Here is a 20,646-nt window from a genome sequence, read left to right as displayed (position 1 = left end):
CCTCATTTTCTCTCCAACTATATATTTCTCGTTAACAACATCATATTAAGTGCTCAAAGTGTAAAAGACAAAACATCAGCGTATTAGCTTTACATTTAAGAGATATTACAACGTACAACATTAAAACGACGTCGCTCAACTTATTCTAAACGAAACTGTCAATCAACTACACGCAACTACATGCCTACTCTTCTCTTCAAAATGACCGTGCTGTACCAAATTAATAACCAACTTAACTAACTCTTCTTCTGCACTTCCAACACTTATGTTCTTCCCTCTAACTTCATGGCTCCGGCTCCTCTTGCAACCCTTGACAACACCCATTTTGTTTGTTTTTATTTTTAATGTTCCTTATAGTTAAAGAAGCTAAAGAATCGTGAAAATTAAGGGTGTAAAAATTAATCGGAAAACTAGAAAATCGACCCTGACCGGGCCGAATTGGTGGAACTGGTTCGAGACCCGTTCCCTTAGTTCCAAAACCGGCCGGTACCGGTCCAGTTCTGATTCTATGCTTTTTAGGACCGGACCGGTTCACTATATTATATATTTTAAATTAATTTTTTAATATTATATATAACATTTTGTATATTATATATAATTTATATATATAATAATAATATAAATTATAATTATGTATAAGATAATGTTATTATAATTTGTAACATAAAATTTTAATTTTAAACATGAAAAATTATTTGATCATATTTTTTAAACATAAAATATATATATATTAATAACATTTTATCGCCTAATAAATTCTCAACATATTCATTTTGATAAATACATAATATATTAGTAATATTAATATACATTAATATATTAATTACATTTCACTTTAATTAATTAATATACTAATATATATTAATATATTAATTACATTTTATGCCATAATACTAATATTATTAAAATCGAAAAATCGGACCGAACGAGACCAAAATCGGCAAAATCGAAGGTACCAATTTAGGAGTGTAACAGATGTATAATCAATTTTAAAAAATATAAAATTAATACATACCGATTCGATCCTAAATTTTATTTAAATTCAAAACGGACCGGTTATGTAGCGAAAACTACTGAAGCAAGCAGCTACATGGAGCTAGTAAAACGACATTGTATCCGGGGTCCAATCCACAGGGGCCATTCAATCTTTGTGATGTCTCTCCCAAAATATCTTTTTCTTTAAAAAAATAAATTAAATTAAATTTAAAATTAAAAAAAAAAAAAAAAAGCCCTTTACTTTCTATTTTCATTTTTAATTCTTAAACCCTAAAACCCATTTCATTCTGTCTCTCTCACTTCCTGTGGAAATGGCAACGCTTCAGCTCGGAAACCCAAACAAGCTGATCTCAACCTCTTACATCCCCTCCCCATTTAGCCGCAAGAGACTAACCTTGGGAGAATGCATTCCTCAAAGAAGTACTACTTTCCGGAAACGACACCATTTTGGGGTTGTCAACTGCTCCTTTGCCCCTGTGGAATCGGCTAGGATTAAGGTGGTCGGGGTCGGCGGGGGTGGCAACAATGCCGTTAATCGCATGATTGGCAGCGGTTTAAACGTGGGTTTTCGTTTACGTTTTTTGGGTCTAGACTCAAATTCCGAAATTCCTTGTCGCTCTATCTGTGTCCCACATTTTGGTGGTGTATGTGTTTGAGAGTTTATTTATCCTTCTATACTCACTGCGGTTTCACTTCAGTAATATCATTTTCTTCTTGTCATTATTTGTGTGTGGTCATCTCGGTTTGGTTTTATTTCATTTATAAGCCGTTCACCTAATGTCTCTGTTAAAGATGCCTACAGTCGGTATGAATGTTCTCTTCTAATTGTCTAGATGGTGGTTTCTTGTTGTATTGTGTTTGTCTCGTGTTGCGTTGTAATTTTTTTGAAAAAATATTAGCATCAGCCTACTATCCTACTATTTATCACACACTCAACACACTTAGTGTATTGAGTTAAAAAAAAAAAAAAAAAATTGAATGCATGGTGTGTAGAGAGTGTAGGCTGATGCATAGAATTACTTAATTTTTTTTATGGGGTAATAAATAGAAGAGAGAGATTGTTGATCTTGATGTTTTACTATTTTGATATTTCAGGGTGTTGATTTCTATGCTATAAACACGGATTCACAAGCACTATTAAAGTCTGCCGCCGAGAACCCACTTCAAATAGGAGAGCTTTTGACACGTGGACTAGGTCTGGCATTCTCATTTTGATCTGCTTAGTTCACTCTATTGAAGCTTTTAGGCAATAATCACAACCAAGGCCAGCGGTCTGGTGGTCACACTCTTGTTTGCTCTTTGTATATAATTGCCATTCCACTCTTATCTACGTTATGGTTGTAGTGTCGTGTCTATTGATTGGATTATTTGTTCGAGATGCAGGTACTGGAGGGAATCCACTTCTGGGGGAACAAGCTGCGGAGGAATCAAAAGAAGCCATTGCAAGTGCTCTTAAGGGGTCAGATCTTGTGTTTATAACTGCTGGTATGGGTGGAGGAACTGGGTCTGGTGCTGCTCCAGTTGTTGCCCAAATATCCAAAGAGGCAGGTTATTTGACTGTTGGTGTGGTTACCTACCCTTTCGGTTTTGAAGGACGTAAGAGATCCTTGCAGGCAGGTTCACTTTGGTTTATATTGGAAGTCATGAAAATCTTATTTGTTGTTCAATTGTATACGAAATCCAAAATTTCCAAGTTAAATGTTTTGAAGTGCTTTAATTGATGCATCATCCACATTTATTGAATTACATACAAACAGATGCCCTATTTTTTCTTTCTGTTTAAACATATGTACAGGCCTTTTGCTCTAGGAGAATTTCCCTTGCATTTATTCTCCCAGAACCTGTTCTGAAGCTAGAAATATATTTGTGACTCTGTGCTTTTATCTTTTGCTTTGGATGATCAGAACTCCACTATTTAATTGAGAGAGAACAAAAAAAGAATCCTACTCTTTAAGCTGTAATTTTGTCACTTGCAAATTGTAATCCTGAAGCATTGCTGAAAGCTAGCCTTCTATATGCAAAACAAATATATTTTTTTTATAAGTAAAACAAGTATTTATTAATCCAACAATATATGCAAAACAAATATTGAAAGTGCTTCAGTAATTGATGGCTTCTTCCATCCGCTTTGATTAGGTTTGGGATTGTGGGAATGTTCTTTAGAAATAACCCTAGTGTGCTGCTTATGGATATTGATTATTATAGATGAGGTGCTTTGCTTAGCTGTAAGATGTACTGTAATGGTTCTTATAAAAAACAATATGTACCGTAATGGTAGTATAGAGACTAGGCACACAGAATTAACCTGATAGTTTATAATATTGCTGCAGTATCTATGATTGTGGTGGGTTGGGGATAAAAAACTTGAGATTGTTTAATAGAGCATTACTTGGCAAATGGCTTTGGAGATACCACTTGGAAAGAAATGCCTTATGGAAAAATGTTATTGATGTAAAATATGGTAGTTTGTGGGGAGGTTGGTGCTCAAAAGATACTAGAGGTGCATATGGGGTGAGTTTGTGGAAGTTCATTAGAAAAGGATGGGGGGAATTTTCTAATCATATTAGATTAAAGGTGGGGGATGGGAAGAGGATACTTTTCTGGCATGCCTTGTGGTGTGGGGATTCTACACTTAAGTTGGATTTTCCCTCTCTTTTTAGAATTGCAAGGGATCAAAATGTAGCTGTGGGATATTCTTTCTTTTGCAGTGACACTAATATTCAGTGGAATGTTAACTTTTTTAGGGATGTTAATGACTGGGAAGTGGATGATGTTAAGGATTTTCTGGAAAGACTTTACAGCTCAAAGTTGATGCTAGGTAGGGAGGACATCATGCTGTGGGTTCCTGCAGGAAATTCTAAGTTCTCAGTTTCCTTTTTTTACAGCATTTTGACCAGTCACAAGAGCTGTGAATTCCCCTGGAGAAACATATGGAAATTGAAAGCTCTTTCCAAGGTTGCTTTTTACTGTTGCGTGGTATCCCTGGGCAAAGTGTCGACAACTGAAAATCTTAGAAGGAGAGGTATGTACATTGCTGATTGGTGTGTCATGTGCAAAAAGGATGGGGAATCTGTTAATAGTCTCTTTCTTCATTGTGAAGTGGCCAAGTTCTTGTGGAATGAGGTTTTGAATTGGATTGGTCTACTTTGGGTAATGCCCAAGGAAGTGGTGGATTTATTGGTAGGGTGGAGGGATTGAAGGGTAGCAAGAATGCTGTTGATATTTGGAAGATGATTCCTTCTTGTCTCATGTGGTGTCTATGGCTTGAAAGGAATGGGAAATGCTTCGAAGACGAAGAATGTTCATTGGGAGACCTTAAAGATTTTTTCTTTAGTACTTTGAGTTTGTGGGCTAACACTTTTGTAATGGATGATAATTTCCAGAATTTGTTATAGTTTTCCTTTTGTTTTTAGAAAGTAGTAGGTATCTCCTTTGTATACGTCCTGTGTACTTGGGCTTATGCCTATTCTTGGGAATAAAATCTCTTATTATTTATCAAAAAAAGTATCTATACTACAATCCAATTCCTATAGCCTTTTGAAGTTCCAATATATCCTATCTACTTCTCTTCAGGCATTGGAGGCTATTGAGAAGTTGCAAAAGAATGTTGACACTCTAATAGTCATTCCCAACGACCGTCTCCTGGATATTGCTGATGAGCAGACGCCCCTCCAGGATGCTTTCCTCCTTGCTGATGATGTTCTACGTCAAGGAGTGCAAGGAATTTCGGACATAATCATGGTGGGTGCTTTTGAACTGTATTTTCACATTTTAATATCTAACCCGGTTAAATTAAGAAGTTTAAGTTAGTCCGTGACTACTCGTGAGACATAACATGATTATGCCATTAGTCATATAGTAATAGAGATTTACACAGGACCATTTATAATTATTATACAAGAGAAATGATAGAAGCTTCGAAGATCGCGAGAGAACAATGGAGGTGCTTAAAGTTTTCTTTTGTAAATCATTGTTCTTATGGGCGGGGGCTATTGTTTGTAATGGGCTAAATGTCCATGATTTTGTACTTTCGGTTCTAAACTCTAGTTAGATACTTCTCATGTATACTCCCTGAGTACTTGGGCTTTGCCTACTCTTATGAATAAAACTTCTTGATTACCTATAAAAATTATAATTATCAAACAATAGTCCATATAATCATAGAATGACTATAGCTGTTTCTTCACCCCTTCCTGGACATGGTCATTTTGCTTATGCTAGATAATTTGAAGATTGAAATGTTCGTTTGCAGATACCTGGACTGGTAAATGTTGATTTTGCAGATGTAAAAGCAGTCATGAAAGACTCGGGAACTGCAATGCTTGGAGTGGGGGTTTCCTCCAGCAAAAATCGTGCAGAAGAAGCCGCTGAACAAGCTACTTTAGCTCCCCTGATTGGATCCTCAATTCAGTCAGCTACAGGGGTAGTGTACAATATTACCGGAGGGAAGGACATAACCCTGCAGGAAGTGAATAGGGTGTCTCAGGTATTGGTTTCTTTTGCTGTATTCTCATGAAAGAAGGCATACTTTAGCATTCATTTTGCATTTTAAATTGGTTGAATAATGTTGAATTTATTTCAAGTGAATGTTCTGATTTAGAACCATGCTTGAAATCCCCAGAATCTGCAAGTTGATTTGGGCCTTTTGCATTTTTTGGTTTTTTTTTTTTTTGGGTGGGGGGGATAGAAATGAATGTCCATTTTGTCCCGTAAAAGCAATTCCTATCAGTATGTTTGATATTTTGTGTACTATAATATTACAAAAGCTGGGTTATTCTCTTGTTGCTACCTGTTGAGGTAATTGAGAGAGTTTTTGTTCTCTAACAACCGATAACGTTTGCATATTTGACAAGTTCAGAGTAGGCAAACTGAATGCTGCTTCAATTGTCTTTTGTTTGATTCATTCTATATTGTCCTGAGGTTGCAAGTTACTGTCGGTGGTTAGCTTCGATTCATTAGGATGTGGCAGCAGACTGCAGTTTCTCCAGAAGGGTCTAGGATTGTAAATATTTGGAGGTGGAGTGGAGCGCATGTTCCACCTTAATCTTTCTACTTCTCTTTTTATTTCTTCTTTCTTTTTTTTTTTTCTGTTTTTTTTGGGGGTTGGGGGAGGGGTATTATAATTGCTGCATTCAATCCTGGAACTTGCCACTTTGGTTTCCATGTTAATGTATTAATATATGCACATGTAATGACGTTTTTCAGGTTGTGACGAGTTTGGCAGATCCTTCTGCTAATATAATATTTGGAGCTGTGGTGGATGACCGCTACAATGGAGAGATTCATGTTACTATAATTGCTACAGGCTTCTCGCAGTCATTTCAGAAGATACTATTAACAGACCCCAGGGCAGCAAAGCTGGCGGACAAAGTTGCGGGGGCCCAAGAAAGTAAGGGAATGCCATTCCCCCTCAAGTCCTCAACCTCGCCATCAACCATTCCATCCAGACAATCTCCGAGAAAGCTCTTCTTTTGATTTCTTTTTTTTTGGAACTCCTTTTGCCATTTCGCTCTGTAATGATTAAGAAGTTGAGTGTGTGAGAATGCCATTTTCTTTGGAGTTCACTCGTATTTATGTAGGTAATGTTCTTGGAGTGTGCTTGTTCATATTTTCTGTTAGTCCTCAATTGAAATGTTCAAAACTATTGACTGTAATGTAATAGAACCACTCCTCAATGGAAGTGAATCAATGTCGGTTGAAATCTTTTGGTTTCTGTTAACTGTTTGAACAAAAAAGTCCAATCTAGAATCCTACAAAAAACATACCAACAATTAAACCATTTGGTCTGTATAATGGTCACAGGCTGTCAGGCACCCAATAAGTCAACGTAAAATAGCTACAACAAAAAGAAGCATGATAATTTAATATTTAACCGTTATACCTGTGAAAACTCGGAAAATATTTTAAGATCGCATTTTTCCGACGAACTACAGTCGGAACTGTGCAGTTTTACATGCCCCCCGGTTCCTGTTGTGCATCTATGCATTGGGAATGAAATTGGAGTCATCTCATTATCCTATGACTTAAAAGTGGTCGGAGAACATAAGCAAGATCCATAAGCAAGATCCCATAAGATCTACTCGTTCTTGAAATACTAACTTGTTGAAACCATATTGTTGGATGCATTTGATTTATCAACACATTATTGAATGTCGAAAGCAAAGCAATGGAGAAGTTAAAACTTGAATTGACGAGAAAAATTACTCCGGCAAAGCAAGAGGAAGAAAATATAGATATTTAAATATGCCGATTAACAAGCGCAATTTACAAAGTATCTCGACACCTCAGAAATTTCGTGACACAAACAAAGCACCCAAAGAAGACAAGAAACCCACATGTATTGTTATAACATGATGGGAAACAAGAAAGCTCCATTCACACAAAGATACAGGCACACACAGATGGTGGGGTTTGCCATTGTTGCAATTACAAATATTTTATCAACAACCATATGACAGCAACTAGAACCACGATCCCAATAACTGATAAGAGCAAACCCATGCAAGAGCAACCACCCTTAGTGCGCTTATTCAAAATCGCCAAATGCTTCTGCACCCGCTGTTTTGACAATATAAGAGATCCCAAACGAAACAGTTAAAATCCCACCGCATCGAACGGTAAAATATATATATATATATATATATATGTGTGTGTGTGTGTGTGTGTGTGTCTATATATATATATGAGAGATGCTATTTATCATCCCTACACCACATACTAATATGTGATTTTACATTTTTGTCCTTCTATTTAGACACACATAGTTACACATCAATGTATGTTTAAATAGAAGGGCAAAAATAATAAATCACATGTTGATGTGTGGTGTAGAGAATGATAAATACAATTTTTCTATATATATATATATGGAGAGAGAGAACTGGATTGTGGTAAATCTATTATCGTATGGTGCCATCTACAATAATGAAGATAGCAGTTATGGGGCTTATTTTATTTTATGTATATTTCACAATCTCATGACTTGCTCAACAAGATTTTTGGTGCTACTTTTTCCCCCCTTGGGCAACTGGACGATATGGGGGTTGAACCCCGGTTATGGCACCCAAGTATGGGTGCCGGTGCCACTAAGCTACAAGGTCAATGGATTTGGTGCTGGTTAGAAGTAGTGAGTGTATTACCCGTAACCTGCTGTCCGTAATGTCCACACGTTCATCCAAATCATCCTGCAAAATGGAAGAGCAAGAAATTGTAAAACTCACAGCAACATATTTATCACTAAGTTTTAAATGGCACTCAAATGTGAAAAAATTAAAGGCTAGCAACTTAGGAAGTCAGTAAGGCAGGAGAAAGCACATACAATCAGCCTAGTGTGTAGCTCAAGTTCTTCATTGACTGCCAATGCAATATGTTTTGTACTTACGACAGTATCCTCCAACTTCCCAAGACCCTCATCTTGCTCTGCTTTAAAAGCATACCACACAAAGATCAATATTGCAGACACATTTTTTTTACAAGTAAAATATAATTTTATTGAAACAAGTAAACAGGTGTTGCCCAAGTACACAAATATTGCAGAAACATAGGCAATACTATTATACAACAAAGATAAGTATTTGTCTAAAAAATAATTAGCAACTTGCCTTTCATAATTTGTCGTTGAAGCCCAACAACACCAGAGTTTTCCAAACCAGCTGCTCTGGTTGTGACATCAGCTGGCTTTATTTCTGGGCCAAGCAGGCTGTCCCTGTTTGCAAAGTTTGACATGTTTAATGCCAAAGCCATCTGGTTAACTTTTGATCTCAGATTTGCAAGCATGTCCTTGCGACGATTCATCTCCTTCTCCGACCTGCATCATCCATACGATCACTAAACTTCAGGTAACAGCAACTAGAATGATATACAATTCTTTCCTTTTCTTCTTCCTAGATAGGCGTTACCTCATGTATACCATCTTGTGTACTTGGGTTATGCCTATTCTTATTAATACTATCGCTTACTTATAAAAAAAAGAAAAAAAAGAAAAAAAAAAGATGATGTACAATTATTTCTACCTTGATCAAAGATAGGTATACTTTTCACACCAACGGTAAAGAACAGTGTAGCCAACGAGATATTACCATCTTGCTTCTATATGGTAAAATCAGCAACCTCAAAAGTTGTTGTAATAACACATCATGGATTGGAAATACTTTACATTAAAGGTGACCAATAGAAGAAGTACATTACGAAAAGTAATATAAGAGAAACTCTGAAATTTAAAGCAATCTCTTCCAATTCCTCATCATCCCCTTCTTTCTAGTTTACAATCCATGAATCCAACCTGCAATTGACTGTCATGGTAGAGCATGACAACCAACAGTTTAGTTCATGGACTTTCAACACCAGAGCAAAATTCAGTTCCCAGAATTTAAGAGGTGATACCTCCATGATACAGCACAAAATATCAACCAGTTAGCCTTCTTCACTCAAACTTGACTTCTTTTATATCCAGTCCAAGTCTTGCCCGAGTACTAGGACCAGTCCCCCTTTTTTGGACTTTTATATTAAATTCTCTAAACTTCAAAAAATGTGCTTATAAAAATGAAAAATTATCTCATAAGTATGAACCTGGATTCAGATTCACTGCTAATACACAACCTTTTTTGCCCCAATACATGATCCAAACTCCAAAGTAGCGCCCTGAATCTTGATGAGAAAAATAACTGGGATTTGGAAGAATATCAACATGAGAAACTGAGCTTGAGGTTTTCAAGAGAAAAGAACATGAGATAAGAACAAGATCAGAAGGAGGTTTCCATCAAAGTAACAAACTTCTCGTCGCAAGAGGCTCATATGAATCCCTAACACACCCCAATTATTAACATACGCACCTTCCTCATCGCAACATATGCAAAAGAATAGCACATTATTATAGGAGAAAACTGGAATAAATATCCAGTTTTTTTTTTTTGGGCAAATAGTATGAGCATAAGAAAAAGGAAAGAATGCTAAGACAACATTTCTAGTCCGAAATCTATTTCGAAGAGAAAACCAGCCCTTTTCTTCAAATATTATTGCAGTTTTAAAGAAGAAAACTTACACTGGATGTTTTCCAGGGAGCTTCAACAAAAGGGACTGTAAGCTATCAAGTCTTGTCCCTAATATTGTGATCTTCCTCCGCATAGCAGATGCGTGGCGCTGAGCATCTGGACCGGATGCCGGAAATGAACTCCTGTCAGAAATCATGCCATTGATATCATCAGCAAGTTTTAACGCTTCATTATATTCCTTCATCCATGAGTCTGCAGAAGAAGCCATCGGCTCTGAAATATAAAAGATGAATTGATCAGTAAACAATTTAAAGAAAATTTACTTGCACAAATACATGGTAAAAGAATTTCAGCACTGATACACACAATAATGCCTTCTAGACATTAAAACCTATAAATAAAATGACGAAAATGAATAAAAGTTTAAGCACGGACATGAGACGTAGAAGGATAATAGCATAGCAAACATAGGATTAGATTAATAAACTTTTTAATGGATCTTCCATAAGCTGGTCAGCCCAATACCTGTAAGAACACAAAAAGATTAGAACCCACCATTAGCTATATAGCAATTTATAGCTAGTGCTGAGTACATGCAACCACACATACATCCAATGAGTGTTTAACAGATTTTAACTCATCACCAACTAAAAGGCAGTCTTTATCGCCAAAAGTCCACCTTCTGCAAGCAGACTTGAAGGAAGGAACTTTTCAAGAAAAAGGATATTCCTTCCAATATATAGCACCATTACCACTGATGGTAAGCTTATTATGAAAAAAATTAAGCAACACGGAAACAAGCCAACATCAAATATCTAACTAACAGCAGCTAAGCTACTCACTTGATAGTCCGGGAAGCAGACACCCACTAGCTTAGATAATGTTAAAATGCAAGAAATTTTGACGAAGAGAAAAATATTGTTTCATAATACAAGGACAGCCCTCTTGTTTGCCAAATGAGGTCTCAACTGAACCAAGCCTTAATCCAATTCCCATTAGCCAACAGACGAATTACATGGGCGAGCTAAACGAATCCGCACCATCACTCTAAGCCACTATGTGTACAAATTTATACATTCATATTCATGCAATTATAACATGCGTTTTATGTAAGTAAACCAAAAAAGAAAGAAAAAAAAAAAGTAGAAATTCAAGTTAAGGAAAGGGAAACGATGCTTAAAATTCGTGAATTATTTAATACCGCCATCCTGTTTGGATGGTTTCCCATCTCAATGTCTGATAACAGAGATAATATTACAGATTCCCCTCAAAAAGCAGAAAACCCAGGAGCTAAGTTTTACTTTGATAATCTGAAACTACAAAATAGAAAATTAAATCATGACTCATGAGCAATCCATAATTAAATACAAGAAAGTGCATAATACTCAACCAAAAAATTGAAAGAGCGAGGCTTGATCGAAGCCCTAAAATAGTTTAAACAAAAAAATAAATAACACCTATAATACAACAAACCGGCAAGTTTAGGAGAACTCAGCTCGTGAAAGAGTAAAACATGTGAGAATTACATGATCGTGACGGAATGAGAGAAGGGATCGAATCGAATCGAATGGAAAGTTAATCAGCGGATATAGAAATTCCTGTGTGAGTAAACGAATTGTGAGTCAGAGAGAACTGATTTTAATAGTGATCAAAACGATGAAGAATCTGAATGGGAGGCGATATACGGAACCGCAACGTTTGTCCGGCTCCGTCGTCGTTTACGGCAAGCAATTTTTTAAAAAGGAAGTTGGAAACTTGAAATAGTTCTTTTCACGCGATGTCGATTTCTAATTTTCTATCCCCCAAAACCCCTCTTTTCTGTTCTGTTTAATTTTGTCCAATATCTTTTTTTTATTTTAACATTTTGCGCATCAAAATATTTTAAAAACTACACATCTATATCTTATTTAGTTTAGTGATATATAATGAGATGCGATAAAATAAAAATTAAAAATTAAATAAAATATTATTTTTATTTTAAAATTTTAAAAAATTAAATTATTTATTATATTTTATATAAGAGTTTAGAAAAATTATAATAATTATATAAGATGAGATAAAATATATATAATAATATTTATAAAAATCTTCATTAAAATTATTGTTATAAAAAAATTTAAAAGTATAATTGAAATTGATAAGATCTAAATTAAGACTAATATTGCTTATTATTTAACTTACAAAATTGTCCACGTGGAAATGTAACATGTTACAAATGAGTTTTTAATCTTTATAAAATAAATAAATTTTAATCTACCACTCATTTTCAACAACTATTTGAAATGAAATATATAAGAGAGGTTAGAGATTTTGATGAACATTGCTTGTGCTTGAGCTCCAAGCGATACGCATCAATTAAGACTATCCATTTTTTTGTCTATTACTTTTAGAGTAATATTAAGAAAAGTCTTAAATGCATAAGTCTCATTCATACCTTTTATAAAATTTAGAAAAAGAATGATAAATTCGATCAAAACCATTACAGATTCTAATGGGAGAGAGAGAGAGAAAGGAAGGGCTTTTATCAAACAATTTGAAGCTGTAAACTCTTCTAGTAATCCATCTACAGCCGATATGAAGAATTGTTTGCAAGCAGTTGAAAGAAAGGTTACGGTTTAGACGAGTTAAAGTGGAGATAGCTTTGGAGCATATGTCTCATCTAAAATCTCTTGGTTTAAATGGGTTTGGTGTTGGATTTTTTCAAGATCATTAAAGCACAATGGACAATGAAGTTTGCAAAGCTATATTATTTATGAGCCTCATGATTTAAATTTCACCCACGTAGCTTTGATCTCTAAAGTAAATAATCCTTTGTCTGTAATTGAGAATATGCCTATAAGCCTATGTAATGCGTTAAATGAGAAATGTGCAACATTTTTTGATAGTACGTTTGGGACATAAAGTAAGATATGAAATTTTTATAATTTCATTCTCAAACATAAAATATTTTTTTATTTTAAATTTTTCATCTAGTTATTATCCAAACACAAAAATCAATATAACTTCTACAAACTTTAAAATAAAACATAAAAATCAATACAACTGTAATTTAAAAATAATAATATTAAAATAATATATTCAAATAATTTTTAACTTTATAATATATTTTTTTTCTTCTCATTTTTCAAAACTTAATAAAACATTCTAAATCAAATTATTTTAATATTATTAAGAAAAATTTAAGATATTTCAAATTACATAAATGACATGTTTAACAAATCGCCTCGAACTATCGTCTATGTAGGCTTTCCCAAGCTCGGATTTGGGGGGGTGGGGGCGGGGGGGTTTGTAAAAATACAAATGGAAGAATGCAATTAGACCAAAATAAAGTGTCCTCGCTGCAAAAACCTCTAGAACACAATCGAAGCCACGGGAGGTAGAGTGAGCCACAGCCCACGGTAGACAAATTACTAGGAAAAATTGCAGATTCAGAGAGAGAGGGTGCGTGCGTGTGTGTGAGGGAGAGAGGGGCCCTGAAGGCCAAATCAGCGTGCTCTCCTGGTCTGAGGAAGAACAGGGTTTAGCCTGGGAGAGAGGAAGAGATGTCAGACCTAGACAGGCAAATAGAGCAGCTGAAGAAATGCGAGCCTCTTAAGGAGTCCGAGGTCAAGGCTCTCTGCCTCAAAGCCATGGAAATCCTCGTCGAAGAGAGTAACGTTCAAAGGGTCGACGCCCCTGTCACAGTAAGTCTCTCATCTCTCATCTCTCATCTCTCTCTCTCTCTCTCTCTCTCTCTCGCGTGCGTTCGTTCGTGCGTGCGTGCACCCACCCACACACATCCTACTTTCAAGGCAGGGTTTACTGATTTGGTTTGTGTCTTTGTGATTTCAATGTTGGACTGGGTCTTGGCAAGTGGGCTGTCTATCTTTGTTTCATATTTGTGAATATGTGACGCAAAATTGAAAGAAGCAGCTTGCTATAGTTATTGATTTGGAGTTGCTAAAAACTATTGGGTTTCATTCTTAAGATAATTATGTATTGGAGAAGTCAACTGGGTTAGAGATACATAAGGGTTTAGGGTTTTAAAAACCTGAACTGTGGGACTAATAGTTTGCATGAATGATGTAACTTTCAGAAGTCAAGCCCTACTGCAAAAGATGCTTGGCTATACTTTGTGGCCTTTCAAAGTTTAAATGTTCAATTAATGAGGTTAATGTGTCGAACGAACCATGCTTGCGTAGTTAGTCTACTCAGCTTAAGATGAAGAGTTACTCTACTCATTGTTCTTCATGGGGTAGGGAATCTATTCAGTTGGATCACAGTTTCACAAAGTTACAGATCTTAGGATTAATTGCCGCAGTAAGTGTAAGCTTTTGACTTACGGAGTATGCTAGTATCTTATACAGGGTCATGAAAAGCATGATCCGTGGCCAACAAAGAGTTTGTAAGGATTTTTTTTGGCGGTGGGGGGCAGGAAATGCTCATGAATAGCCTTTCAATGATATCAGTTTTGGCGCTTCAGGTCAAACCTATCTGGCTATTTAAGATTTTATTGACATGATCCGCAAACTTTGCCCTCCCCCGCCTAGTTGCAATGGCCCGGAATTGCATCGATTCTGTTCTTTCTAAGATCTTATAGATCTCTTAGAAGTGACATATTGAAGGAAGCTTTAATTTGATGATTGCGACACTGAAAAGAAGCAGATCTTTTTGTTCTCTTATGGAACTAACATAGGTGCAATAGGCGATAGCATTGAAGACAGTGTTCTATATAAAAAGGGTCGTGCTCCTTGACCCTTGCTGGTCTTTATGAGTTAAAGCAACTTCTGGGGGACCCTACTTAGATTCCACTATGAGGCTAACTTTCTGTTGCGCATTGATTTGGTAGACTAATGCACTATTGGCTACCTCTAGGTCATGCGAAAATGAGAGGCGGGGAATTAGCACGAGGTCAAAGTGTCTAGGAGTTAAGCACTTGTTGATGTTCCTTTAAGCAAAGCAATATTTTTTAGTTTGATTATTAATGCAAAGCTATTTTACCTGCAATTAATTTTAAGCTGAAGTTGAAATAGGGAATCCAGATTTTATCATATACGCTTAAATATGATTTAAAAAAATCCTAATTGTGTTTCAGGGTGGCTAATTTCAGTTGGCTATCTTTTTTGTGTAGATATGTGGTGACATCCACGGGCAGTTCTACGATATGAAAGAACTTTTCAAAGTAGGAGGTGATTGCCCAAAGACCAACTACTTGTTTCTTGGAGATTTTGTTGACAGAGGATTTTACTCTGTGGAGACATTTCTGCTTCTATTAGCCTTGAAGGTATTAATCTTTTTTGGGATAAGTAAGAAATCTTTTTAAAAAAGCACAAAACACAAAACCCAAGTAACCTTGAAGGTATTGATATTATAATATGGCGTGTGTGAGCTTGTACTGAATGTTATTGGCCTTTGCAGTTTATTGCACTTGCTCTTTATATTTCTCAGATTCGTTTTATTTTCTTTTCACATTGTTTCCAGCCATTTTCTTAGGAGGTTCTCATTCAAATGCCACTTCTGTGGCTTCTAAAGCATGGTATTTTTTAAAGAAGTCCTTAACAAAATTTTGAATTAGACTATCATCTATGCGAAGATTTTTTGTTTCGGAACATCACATTGCAAAATTGAATTGACGAGGTACTCTGAAGCTTATTTTTATTTGTGGACTACATGATTGTTTTTTATTTGTGGACTACATGATTGTTGCCATGTTTTTCTGCTGCAAAACTTTGTGTTTAACTTATGGGAAGTTCAATAAAGATTATTACTTATAAGAAAAAAAAACTTATGGGAAGTTGGATTGGTATCAACTCCTCTCCCTCCCTTTTGGCTACAGAAGTTCTCAAGTTCAGTTCTATTAAGGATAAACCACTAATATCTTAAAAATTAAGTCATATTCATATCTAAGTTAGCATTAGAACTTTTGTTTGTAATTGACACTTGTTTGGATGAATATATACTTATTTTACTTATCAAAAAAAAAAAAATATTCATATCTAAGTTAGAACACTTCTTAGACTCAGTCGATTTGAAAAAAATAGTACCCTGCTCTCCCTATACGAAAATGCCTAGCTGCTATTCCTAGTAGGCCCTAGTTGTGATGAAGCAAGGACTGAAACTAATCAAAAGCGTCTTTCAGGGAGTCTCCTCATGCCATGTAAATATTCACCATTTCATGATCTCTGTGGGAACTTTGAACTGATTATGCAGTCAAAGGGACTGTTTGGCTTCTCACTTTAATTCAATTGGTTCAGCGTGGAGTTACCTTACCAAATGCCAATGCCATATTGCAAATATTAATCTATTATGCAATTACAATGTTTCAGTCTTTTTATATAGGAAAATGATACACATACAACCCTCTACACAATCCTATTTTAAATGAGGGGCATTTTTGTAGAATAACTTATAAAAGTAACATTGTTTTACAGAAATACCCTCAATTTAAAACCCGGTTGTATAAAGTGTTGTAAAATGAGTTGTACGTGTATCATTACTCATTTATGGATCAGTGATTTATTAGTTTCTCAGCGTACTTATCAAAAAAAAGTTTCTCAATGTACTAATTGTTTGTGATCAGGTGAGGTATCCAGATCGGATAACTCTGATTAGAGGGAACCATGAGAGCCGTCAGATCACGCAGGTTAAGTCTCTAATGGAATACCTATTTCAACTTTCTAGGCTCTTAGATATCTATTGGCTGGCTGTCTGTTTCAACACTTAGGCTTGGTTTGGATAGAGCGATGCTTCCATCTCACCCCATCTTATCTCAATATCCAAACACCACAAACACAAATACTTTTTCAATTTCAAATCTTCAACTTTTTCATCTAATCATTACCTAATTACTACTTATAAAAAAAAACATTACCTAATTATTATAATTTTTCCAAACTTCTAAACAAAACACAAAAAACAATTCAACATTTTCAAATCCTAAAACAAGAATAATATTAAAAAATTATATTATAGCAATATTTTAATTTTATAATATTTTTATTCAATGTTTTATCTCTCCTTTCCCAAAACCCCATAAAACATTTTAACTCAAACCATTTCTAACTCATCTCATTTCAACTCAAATATCTCACTACTATTTACAAATCATCTAAGGTCTCATTTGCTTTTACAACTCCTCTCAACTCATTTCATCTAATCATTACAACTTTTCTTCCAAATTTCCACACAAAATAAAATAAACAATTTAACTTTTTCAAATCCCAAAACAAAAATAATATTAAAAAAATATATTCTAATAATATTTTATTCAACTTTTAATTTTAATCTCATCTCATCTGCAAAAACAAACGAGGCTAACTCATCTAATCTCAACTCACTATCCAAACCAGGCCAAAATGTGTTCAGAGCATTTATCATTTATTTTTACTTTTCAGGTATATGGATTCTACGACGAGTGCCTTCGTAAATATGGATCTGTGAATGTTTGGAGATATTGCACTGATATATTTGATTACTTAAGGTTTGCTAATATCCTTTAGAAACTCGGGACATCTGTCTGTTGGAATTTAATGAAGGCATAAGGTTTTTTTTTTTTAATAGATAAGGAAGGTGTAAGAATTATGGAGTGATATGCCAGGGATGTTACAGCATGGTGGCCACTTAAGTGACTTTTGCGTTAGTTAATTAAGCATTTTTCTCTTGTTTTTGGATGGTCAGACATTCAGAGTTATAAATGTCATCAACTTGGATGATTGGGATCATCAGCTTAATTTCTTACTTGTTTTGGGATCATATGCTGAGAGAGCTTTTTGTGGTTCTACAACTTGTACTTAAAACCCTAATCAAAAGTATACTCAAGTCTCACCATGCTACTGCTTTTGTAACACAGATACCAAAATATGCTATTTCATTAGTTATTGAGGTTGATGTGTCAGATACCTCAAAAGGCTATCTCAGATGTCTCCCTGCATATCTCCTTGTCACAGTGTCTATGCTTTCCAGTACACCGTCCTTGTTACCCAACTTCAAAATAAGCACCGAAGTTCAGATAAAAGTCTCGTTGTTTATTTTCCATTACCCCTTTCCAAAGGGAAAAAAAGTCATATAAAGGTGTCCGTCTTTAATTTTGTAAGGTTCTGTATTGACCTTCAGATAGCACTTTAGTGGCCAGGGCCAATTATAGTATTCTCTACTTCTGTTGCTTCCAACACAGCCTAGATTTGGGTACTTTAGTTATGTCTTTCCCTTGGCTTCTAAATTTCAATTATGTTTGTTACAGTCTATCAGCGCTCATTGAAAACAAAATTTTCAGTGTCCATGGAGGACTCTCTCCTGCCATATCAACATTAGATCAGGTCAGAGAACCCCTCCTACTTATACATATCTGTATATATATATATTGATATATATATGTATATATTCTCTGAAGCTTTATATACTAAAAATGTTACTTTACCAGATACGAACAATTGATCGGAAGCAAGAAGTACCTCATGATGGTGCTATGTGTGACCTCCTGTGGTCTGATCCCGAAGATATCATGGATGGTTGGGGTGTAAGTCCCCGTGGTGCTGGTTACCTATTTGGCGGCAGTGTTGTGACTTCTTTTAACCATTCAAACAACATTGACTACATATGTCGTGCCCATCAGTTGGTAATGGAAGGCTATAAATGGATGTTCAATAGCCAGATAGTTACAGTTTGGTCAGCTCCAAATTACTGCTACAGGTAAATTAGGAATTCAAGTCTTTCTCCGTTGCTTTGTTCTGGTATTCAAATGGTTTGGTTTCATTCTTGGATGCTTTTGCAGATGTGGTAATGTAGCTGCAATTCTTGAGTTAGATGAGAATCTCAACAAGCAGTTTCGTGTGTTTGATGCTGCTCCACAGGTCTGTATGTAAGCTTCATGTGCAATATATTTCCAGAGAAAAATAGGCGGATGTTCTTGTGTAGACTAATGGCTGCATACACTTTATTTTTCCTACATTGATACCCTTGAGTGAGTTATAACCTCTGTAGTTTTTTTATTAGTGTTATTATATCTAAAAGCAATCGTGCATTATTTTATCTTTATTTAGTTAGTTAGTTAGTTCAGTTAGGTTCCTTAAGGTGAGAACCTAAGACTTATCTAATCCTTACCACCCGAGCCATGGCCAAGGGGTATTGTACCTGTAGGACATGACTCAGACAATATGTTTTTATGATCTGTCATCTGTGTGTATCCCATGCGAACTGTTTTCAATTCATACAAATAGATGGTTCTCCATCGACTTAAAGGCACAGTCTCTGGCTGTGTATAAAACAACATTGGAAGAGGCATTATGTTTTGTGCTGCACTTCAGCATTATCAATTACCACTTGAATTAATTCACTTCTTGAATTATGTGCTACACTGAAATATTGAAATGATATGTAGGAATCAAGAGGGACACCTGCGAAGAAACCTGCACCAGATTATTTTTTATGAAACGGATTTGGTAAAGTTTTACTTTTCACCATCCAATATGCTTGCATTGATAAACAAGAAGGTATACAGTTGCATGGAAGTGATCCCATGTAATACGGAAGAAATCCGCGCATTGCTTAATGATTGGTTCCCCCAAATGCCGAGCAAGAGGTGTACTTTTCTGTTTGTGATCAGTTGGATAATTGGGTTTGCATTTTTTGTTTGTCTGATTTTACTGTCTTTGTTATTTATGCGTAACTGTAGTGTTATGCAGCAAATCATTGAACATAGAATTCCTATCCGTGTTCATTTGATATCAAGAGGTGTACTTTTATTATTGTGGTCAGTTTGGATAATTGGCTTAGTGATCAGTTTTCCCCAAATGCCAAGCAAGAGGTGTACTTTTCTGTTTGTGATTGGTTGGATAATTGAGTTTGCATTTCATGTTTGTCTGATTCTACTATCTTCGTTGTTTACGTGTGGCTGTAGTGTTATGTAAAATTATCGAACATAGAATCCCGCCTATTCTTGTTCATTTGATTGCAGATACAGGAGTCTTGAATAGGATGAAACTTAGCTTTCATCTATGAAATTATGAATAGGAAGTATTGAATTAGGGACAAATGTATAGGTAAATTTCTCCCGGAAAAAAGACAATCGTATTGGGTTTTGTTTGTCCTATTGGATAAGAAAAGTTGTTCACGGCATGCTGTTTCCCAAATTCCATTACTTCTCCGTATATAGAAAGAATCCTGTGCGTGATCTCGTGCATCATTTACACTGATAATCAGGATCTCAAACCATTACTGAGTACTCGGTTTACAAGTATGTGCTGTATTTTTTTTTCTTCCAAGGTGACAAGAATGCGTTGTAATTCAATTCATCAGGTGTAGGTGACTGTGAATGAAATTATCACTTTTAGCTATAAAATCTGTCAGTACCTTGTGAAGGCAGAGATTGATTAACAAATTCTAGCATATTTTTGCGAACAAGATGGGCCGTGGTATCTTCAATTTTTTTACATGGACAATTTAACAAGCATATAATGGGTGGACTTACAATCTGATCCTTTGCACAGAAGTAGCCCATCCTAATTGGTGTAGGAGCGATAAATCACCCTAACAATAAGCAGGCCTACAACTTAAATGGTTGTAATTGAAACTAACTAGATAAGGTACTATTCGATTAGATAAATTTTTATGGTTTTTTTTTTCTTTTTATATTATTATTTTCAATTATTATTGTAAAATTAAATGGTTGCAAAATCTGCAATTA

General features: G+C 35.4%; 3 protein-coding genes across 6 annotated transcripts; 2 read left to right on the top strand and 1 right to left on the bottom strand.

Moving 5' to 3' along the window:
• Positions 1-1,248: 1,248 nt before the first annotated feature.
• On the top strand, positions 1,249-6,709 carry LOC108994121 (cell division protein FtsZ homolog 1, chloroplastic-like). Its single transcript, XM_018969219.2, has 6 exons — positions 1,249-1,556; positions 2,092-2,191; positions 2,380-2,609; positions 4,570-4,737; positions 5,249-5,482; positions 6,202-6,709. The coding sequence occupies exons 1-6, from the start codon at positions 1,308-1,310 to the stop codon at positions 6,469-6,471; spliced, it is 1,251 nt and encodes a 416-aa protein (XP_018824764.1). The 5' UTR covers positions 1,249-1,307; the 3' UTR covers positions 6,472-6,709.
• A 501-nt stretch (positions 6,710-7,210) lies between these two features.
• On the bottom strand, positions 7,211-11,810 carry LOC108994099 (syntaxin-52-like). 4 transcript variants are annotated; one of them, XM_035693954.1, is made up of 8 exons: positions 11,677-11,791; positions 11,513-11,584; positions 10,422-10,511; positions 10,037-10,259; positions 8,598-8,803; positions 8,315-8,415; positions 8,136-8,180; positions 7,211-7,554 (listed from the first exon to the last, which is right to left on the bottom strand). In XM_035693954.1, exons 4-8 carry the CDS (start codon positions 10,252-10,254, stop codon positions 7,423-7,425), a joined length of 702 nt encoding a protein of 233 aa, XP_035549847.1. In that variant the 5' UTR covers positions 10,255-10,259; positions 10,422-10,511; positions 11,513-11,584; positions 11,677-11,791; the 3' UTR covers positions 7,211-7,422. The 4 variants fall into 4 exon arrangements, with proteins under 4 accessions (XP_035549847.1, XP_035549845.1, XP_035549846.1 ...); XM_035693952.1 differs by lacking the exon at positions 10,422-10,511 and having other exon boundaries at positions 11,672-11,790; XM_035693953.1 differs by lacking the exon at positions 10,422-10,511 and having other exon boundaries at positions 11,677-11,790.
• A 1,490-nt stretch (positions 11,811-13,300) lies between these two features.
• LOC108994090 (serine/threonine-protein phosphatase PP-X isozyme 2) lies at positions 13,301-19,819 on the top strand. Its single transcript, XM_018969187.2, has 8 exons — positions 13,301-13,669; positions 15,097-15,249; positions 16,546-16,608; positions 17,360-17,445; positions 18,205-18,280; positions 18,385-18,653; positions 18,736-18,814; positions 19,342-19,819. The coding sequence occupies exons 1-8, from the start codon at positions 13,529-13,531 to the stop codon at positions 19,390-19,392; spliced, it is 918 nt and encodes a 305-aa protein (XP_018824732.1). The 5' UTR covers positions 13,301-13,528; the 3' UTR covers positions 19,393-19,819.
• Positions 19,820-20,646: the final 827 nt, after the last annotated feature.

This window comes from Juglans regia, chromosome 9, assembly GCF_001411555.2.
Source record: "Juglans regia cultivar Chandler chromosome 9, Walnut 2.0, whole genome shotgun sequence".
NCBI classification, from domain to species: domain Eukaryota; kingdom Viridiplantae; phylum Streptophyta; class Magnoliopsida; order Fagales; family Juglandaceae; genus Juglans; species Juglans regia.
The sequence above is the reverse complement of the archived record's forward strand: the minus strand, read 5'-3'. Positions and strand labels throughout refer to the sequence as shown.